The following is a 7,853-nucleotide window of genomic DNA, read 5'->3' as shown; positions in this document are numbered from 1 at the left end:
GGAGGAAAAGGCACTCCCAGGACATAAGCCTATGAAAGACAGGCTTACTCTGTTGATGTGTTCCAATGCTACTGGTGATTGCAAAGTGAAGCCTTTATTAGTGTATCACTCTGAAACTCCCAGACCGTTCAGGCAAAAGAATGTCCTCAAGGAGAATTTGTGTGTGCTGTGGAGGGCAAACAGTAAGGCATGGGCCACTAGGGACTTTTTCAATGACTGGTTACACCATGCATTTGCCCCCAATGTGAAAGATTACCTAACTGAAAAGAAATTAGAACTTAAGTGCCTCCTGGTGTTCGACAATGCCCCTGGTCATCCTACAGACGTGGCAGAGCGACTTTATGGGGACATGAAATTCATTAAGGTGAAGTTTTTGCCTCCTAATACCACTCCTCTCCTGCAGCCCATGGACCAGCAGGTTATTGCAAACTTCAAAAAACTGCACACAAAAGCTCTGTTTGAAAGGTGCTTTGTAGTGACCTCAGAAACTCAACTGACTCTAAGAGACTTTTGGAGAGATCACTTTAATATCCTCAATTGTGTAAACCTTATAGGTAAGGCTTGGGAGGGAGTGACTAAGAAGACCTTGAACTCTGCTTGGAAGAAACTGTGGCCAGAATGTGTAGACAAAAGGGATTTTGAAGGGTTTGAGGCTAACCCTGAGAGGATTATGCCAGTTGAGGAATCCATTGTGGCATTGGGAAAGTCCTTAGGGTTGGAGGTTAGTGGGGATGATGTGGAAGAGTTGGTGGAGGAGGACAATGAAGAACTAACCACTGATGAGCTGATAGATCAACTTCAACAGCAAGAGGCCAGACCTGAGGAAACTGGTTCGAAGGAGGGGAGAGAGAAATTGAAGAAATTGCCTACTACAAAGATTAAGGAAATCTGTGCAAAGTGGCTTGAAGTGCAAACCTTCATGGATGAAAATCACCCTCACACAGCTATTGCAAGCCGTGCTGATGACTATTACACTGACAATGTTGTGAAACACTTTAGGGAAGTCATAAAGGAACGAGAGGTACAGGCCACTATGGACAGATATGTTGTGCGAAAGAAGTCCAGTGACTCTGAAGCTGGTCCTAGTGGCATTAAAAGAAGAAGGGAAGTAACCCCAGAAAAGGACTCGACACCTCAAGTCTTAATGGAAGGGGATTCCCCTTCTAAACACTAACACTCTCTCTCCCCTCCTCCCATCCCATCAATCATCACCAGATCTTCAATAAAAGTAAGTGTCATGTAATTGTGCATGCCTTTTTCAGTTTGTGTGTATTAAAATTAACATTTCATGTGGTAAAATTTTTTTTTTTCATACTTTTGGGTGTCTTGCACGGATTAATTTGATTTCCATTATTTCTTATGGGGAAAATTCATTCGCATACCGAACATTTCGCATAACAACCAGCCCTCTTACACGGATTAAGGTTGCTATGCGGGGGTCCACTGTATATATATATATATATGCAAAACAACCACTATGAAAGAATAAAGAAGTTCCAAGCGCTTTCGTGACTACTCACATTATCAAGGAACAATGAAAGTAAAGCATCAAAGGAAGGTATATAAAGGGGTAGCCCAGATCCCACAACAAAGGAACACCTGACGCAAGACAGCAGGCCCGCCGGCCGAACTAGACAGGTCCTTCATACAACCCACCAACAAACTATTCTACCCAAGAAATAAGAAATTTAAAAAAAATAATCTACAAGCACCAAATACAATGAATTATTGTGAAATGTTTGGAAGAGCACGGAGACTAATGCTCACTCCAGCATAAACAAAGCCACACTGACGCTGCGTAAACCACTTCCTCCACCACTGCTTCAGCCCTCGTATTTTTTTACAATTTCCTTCTTCAATTCTATCGTATTTATTAATATTATTATTATTATTATTATTATTATATTAATATTATTATTATTAGCAGTAGCAGAAATGTTTGATTCTTTGCTGTGTTCAAGAGTAAACACACACATGATGTCACCTTCCAATACCTGTCCGAATAGCCATTCTAATATGCAGTCATGGATGGGTTTACATTATTTATACTGTAGTTTAATAGCAAATAATGAACAAACAAAACACTCATCACACAGTGGTGGGAGGGCTGGCTGCCAGTTGCAGGGGTCGGAGGGAGGGTAGTAAGGACTCGTGGCAGTAAACTTAAATATGATTTGGCAGCTGGGAATTTGGCGATTGGGAATTCGCGAATGTGTGAAGCCCGCGAAAGTTGAAAACGCGAATGTTGAGGGAGACCTGTATATATATATATATTGTACTGTACTGTGTTTTGTGCAAAATGGTACACAAATTCAAAGGATACATTGATGGCACATGGATATGATGATTTGAGTGTAATAATAATAATTCTGATGTTTATAGGAGATTCAGAAGCTGGAGGTAGCTCATAATCCAACAAGTATGGAGCTGAGTGCTGATGGCAAAACATTGACAGTGGCATATGGCTCTAAAGTTGCATTCCTCAACCCAGAAACGTATGTTATTTACTTTTTTAATGTTAATTACTCTTGTTATGATTAAATATGCTGTAAACTCTGTAATTTAGCAGAGGAGAGATAGAATCATGCCAAGTTCTGAGTAAAATTTCCTTAAAATGCATATAAACAGGAAACAAATATGTAATAAATATTTACTCATGAAAGTTTATCATCCATAGACAGACTACAAGAATTTGCAGTAGTTTGATAATATTAAACTTTAGTAATTTGCAGTAGTTTGATAATATTAAACTTTAGTAATTTGCAGTGGTTTGATAATATTAAACTTTAGTAATTTGCAGTGGTTTGATAATATTAAACTTTAGTAATTTGCAGTGGTTTGATAATATTAAACTTTAGTAATTTGCAGTGGTTTGATAATATTAAACTTTAGTAATTTGCAGTAGTTTGATAATATTAAACTTTAGTAATTTGCAGTGGTTTGATAATATTAAACTTTAGTAATTTGCAGTAGTTTGATAATATTAAACTTTAGTAATTTGCAGTAGTTTGATAATATTAAACTTTAGTAATTTGCAGTGGTTTGATAATATTAAACTTTAGTAATTTGCAGTGGTTTGATAATATTAAACTTTAGTAATTTGCAGTGGTTTGATAATATTAAACTTTAGTAATTTGCAGTGGTTTGATAATATTAAACTTTAGTAATTTGCAGTGGCTTGATAATATTAAACTTTATTAATTTGCAGTAGTTTGATAATATTAAACTTTAGTAATTTGCAGTAGTTTGATAATATTAAACTTTAGTAATTTGCAGTAGTTTGATAATATTAAACTTTAGTAATTTGCAGTAGTTTGATAATATTAAACTTTAGTAATTTGCAGTAGTTTGATAATATTAAACTTTAGTAATTTGCAGTGGTTTGATAATATTAAACTTTAGTAATTTGCAGTGGTTTGATAATATTAAACTTTAGTAATTTGCAGTAGTTTGATAATATTAAACTTTAGTAATTTGCAGTGGTTTGATAATATTAAACTTTAGTAATTTGCAGTGGTTTGATAATATTAAACTTTAGTAATTTGCAGTAGTTTGATAATATTAAACTTTAGTAATTTGCAGTGGTTTGATAATATTAAACTTTAGTAATTTGCAGTGGTTTGATAATATTAAACTTTAGTAATTTGCAGTGGTTTGATAATATTAAACTTTAGTAATTTGCAGTAGTTTGATAATATTAAACTTTAGTAATTTGCAGTGGTTTGATAATATTAAACTTTAGTAATTTGCAGTAGTTTGATAATATTAAACTTTAGTAATTTGCAGTAGTTTGATAATATTAAACTTTAGTAATTTGCAGTGGTTTGATAATATTAAACTTTAGTAATTTGCAGTGGTTTGATAATATTAAACTTTAGTAATTTGCAGTGGTTTGATAATATTAAACTTTAGTAATTTGCAGTGGTTTGATAATATTAAACTTTAGTAATTTGCAGTGGCTTGATAATATTAAACTTTATTAATTTGCAGTAGTTTGATAATATTAAACTTTAGTAATTTGCAGTAGTTTGATAATATTAAACTTTAGTAATTTGCAGTAGTTTGATAATATTAAACTTTAGTAATTTGCAGTAGTTTGATAATATTAAACTTTAGTAATTTGCAGTAGTTTGATAATATTAAACTTTAGTAATTTGCAGTGGTTTGATAATATTAAACTTTAGTAATTTGCAGTGGTTTGATAATATTAAACTTTAGTAATTTGCAGTAGTTTGATAATATTAAACTTTAGTAATTTGCAGTGGTTTGATAATATTAAACTTTAGTAATTTGCAGTGGTTTGATAATATTAAACTTTAGTAATTTGCAGTAGTTTGATAATATTAAACTTTAGTAATTTGCAGTAGTTTGATAATATTAAACTTTAGTAATTTGCAGTGGTTTGATAATATTAAACTTTAGTAATTTGCAGTGGTTTGAGAATATTAAACTTTAGTAATTTGCAGTGGTTTGATAATATTAAACTTTAGTAATTTGCAGTGGTTTGATAATATTAAACTTTAGTAATTTGCAGTGGTTTGATAATATTAAACTTTAGTAATTTGCAGTGGTTTGATAATATTAAACTTTAGTAATTTGCAGTAGTTTGATAATATTAAACTTTAGTAATTTGCAGTGGTTTGATAATATTAAACTTTAGTAATTTGCAGTGGTTTGATAATATTAAACTTTAGTAATTTGCAGTAGTTTGATAATATTAAACTTTAGTAATTTGCAGTGGTTTGATAATATTAAACTTTAGTAATTTGCAGTGGTTTGATAATATTAAACTTTAGTAATTTGCAGTGGTTTGATAATATTAAACTTTAGTAATTTGCAGTGGTTTGATAATATTAAACTTTAGTAATTTGCAGTGGTTTGATAATATTAAACTTTAGTAATTTGCAGTAGTTTGATAATATTAAACTTTAGTAATTTGCAGTGGTTTGATAATATTAAACTTTAGTAATTTGCAGTGGTTTGATAATATTAAACTTTAGTAATTTGCAGTAGTTTGATAATATTAAACTTTAGTAATTTGCAGTGGTTTGATAATATTAAACTTTAGTAATTTGCAGTGGTTTGATAATATTAAACTTTAGTAATTTGCAGTGGTTTGATAATATTAAACTTTAGTAATTTGCAGTGGCTTGATAATATTAAACTTTAGTAATTTGCAGTGGTTTGATAATATTAAACTTTAGTAATTTGCAGTGGTTTGAGAATATTAAACTTTAGTAATTTGCAGTGGTTTGATAATATTAAACTTTAGTAATTTGCAGTGGTTTGATAATATTAAACTTTAGTAATTTGCAGTGGTTTGATAATATTAAACTTTAGTAATTTGCAGTAGTTTGATAATATTAAACTTTAGTAATTTGCAGTGGCTTGATAATATTAAACTTTAGTAATTTGCAGTGGTTTGATAATATTAAACTTTAGTAATTTGCAGTGGTTTGAGAATATTAAACTTTAGTAATTTGCAGTGGCTTGATAATATTAAACTTTAGTAATTTGCAGTAGTTTGATAATATTAAACTTTAGTAATTTGCAGTGGCTTGATAATATTAAACTTTAGTAATTTGCAGTGGTTTGAGAATATTAAACTTTAGTAATTTGCAGTGGTTTGATAATATTAAACTTTAGTAATTTCCTTAACACTGCAACATATCTCTGTATTGTACTGCATTTATATATTTACGAGACCTATATACAGTTCTTAAAAATTTTTGCATCTCTCAAGGTAACTGAAGTACGGAAAATGTAAATGGTACACATGTTCATCAATATCATAATCCCCTCCCCCTTTTTACAATGCTAATAATATTTGCTATAAATTTAAATTATAGACATAATTTTAGACTGGTGTACCTAATTTGGCTATTTATTCACTAGAAATGACAATGAGATAGAGATTGTGACACTACAGTGGACCCCCGGCTTACAATATTATTTCATTCCAGAAGTATGTTCAGGTGCCATTACTGAACGAATTTGGACCCATAAGGAATATTGTGAATTAGATTAGTCCATTTCAGACCCCGAAATATAAACGTACAAACACACTTACATAAATACACTTATATAATTGGTCGCATTGGAAGCTGATCGTAAAGCGGGGGTCCACTGTAATTGAATAATATGCAATCACTGACTTAACCCGTAAACAGTCCAAACTCCCCAAACTCCAAACGTATATATACATTCTTACCGCTAGTGCCCCAAACGTAATAAACATTTTATTTTTCCTGCCTTCAGATATGGCACATTGGCCTGAGATACCTTGTCAGCATAGAATGGGTCATAACACTCAGTGTGCACTGTATTAAAAAATCTGGGACCACTTAGTACCTTGTGGGAGCACCAGTTCAAATGAGCGCCAGCTAGAGCAAACAGCACGGCAAACACCTGGGAGTCACTGATTTCATGTAGTACTAACTCTCCCATCTTAAGAGGAAAGTGATGTTGACCCTGAGTTTTGTGGGTTTGAGGTGGATGTGGCCATAAGTGGTTGAGGAAATATCAAAAAACCTCGATAATAACCAATGTGCAACATTTGTGCAACACCCTTTCAGAATGTCTTATAACCTATGCCCTAAGTAAAGGGAAACAATTCTGGAACGTAATACTTGTTCAGCAGGCTGGATGACTGGCTGGCCAGCTGCGTGGCTGGCTGGCTGCTGGTGGCCTGGCTCCATTTGTTTGTCTGTGTCTGTCTATCTCTGTCTGTCTCTATCTCTGTCTATCTTTGTCTATGTCTCTGTCTATATCTATCTGTCTCTGTCTATATTTATCTGTCTCTTTCTATCTCTGTCTCACAGGTACACATAAATACAAATAGTATATACGTAGTGTAAATTACCTAGGATAACCCCAAATATCCAGACAAAGTGCTATACTCTGCTTGAAGATATGAGTAAAGGTGATGATGCAGTCTTGTGGCTCGCTCTGAGACAGACAGGAAGAATATCAAAATGGTATACAATACCGACAGGTTGGTAGGTAAGACACATAGGCAACAGTTAGGCAACTTTATTCAGAAACGTTTCGCCTACACAGTAGGCTTCTTCAGTCGAGTACAGAAAGAAGGCAGGAACAGTATAGATGTGAAGACGATGTAATCAGTCCATCACCCTTGAAGTCGTAGATTTGAGGTTGTCAGTCCCTCAGCTTGGAGAAGTTCAGCTCCATTGTCTGGAACTATCTGAAGATCAAGCGACACTGCGGAGACTTAAATACTGTCAGAAGGAGAGGTGCATAGTAGTAGTAGTGAGGATGCAGCCACTGAAAGGTCACGTCCCTCTCAGATCAAACAATTCTCACTGGAAAAGTTGTCCAAGGTGTTTTCTGTACCAAGGCGAAACGTTTCAGAATAAAGTTGCCTAACTGTTGCTTATGTGTCTTACCTACCAACCTGTCGGTATTGTATACCATTTTGATATTCACCCTGTCAGACACTGCAACACAATGACATCTTGGTACAGAAAACACCTTTGACAACTTTTTCAGTGAGAATTGTTTGATCTGAGATGGATGCGACGTCTCAGTGGCTACATTCTCACTACTATTACTCTGCACCTCTCCTTCCAACAGTATTTAAGTCTCTGCACTGTCACTTGATCTTCAGATAGTTCCAGACTATGGAGCTGAACTTCTCCAGGCTGAGGGACTGACAATCTCAAATCTACGACTTCAAGGGTGATGGACTGATTACATTATCTTCACATCTCTACTGTTCCTGCCTTCTTTCTGTACTCGACTGAAGAAGCCTACTGTGTAGGCAAAGCATTTCAGAATAAAGTTGAATAACTGTTGACTGTGTCTTACCTACCAACCAGATAGACAGGAAGCTT

At 33.8% G+C, this 7,853-nt stretch overlaps 1 protein-coding gene across 1 annotated transcript in view; it reads left to right on the top strand.

Annotated features, from left to right (window-relative positions):
* The first annotated feature begins 2,350 nt into the window (after window positions 1-2,350).
* The window catches only part of LOC138854424 (serine-threonine kinase receptor-associated protein-like), a 14,747-nt gene continuing 9,244 nt past the window's right edge, over window positions 2,351-7,853 (top strand). Inside the window, exon 1 of the mRNA XM_070097623.1 lies at window positions 2,351-2,495. Coding sequence (XP_069953724.1) covers window positions 2,422-2,495 — 74 coding nt within the window. The 5' untranslated portion in view covers window positions 2,351-2,421. The remainder of the gene's footprint in view (window positions 2,496-7,853) is intronic.

This window comes from Cherax quadricarinatus, chromosome 4, assembly GCF_038502225.1.
Source record: "Cherax quadricarinatus isolate ZL_2023a chromosome 4, ASM3850222v1, whole genome shotgun sequence".
Lineage (NCBI taxonomy): Eukaryota > Metazoa > Arthropoda > Malacostraca > Decapoda > Parastacidae > Cherax > Cherax quadricarinatus.
This window is presented reverse-complemented; position numbering and strand designations above follow the sequence as displayed.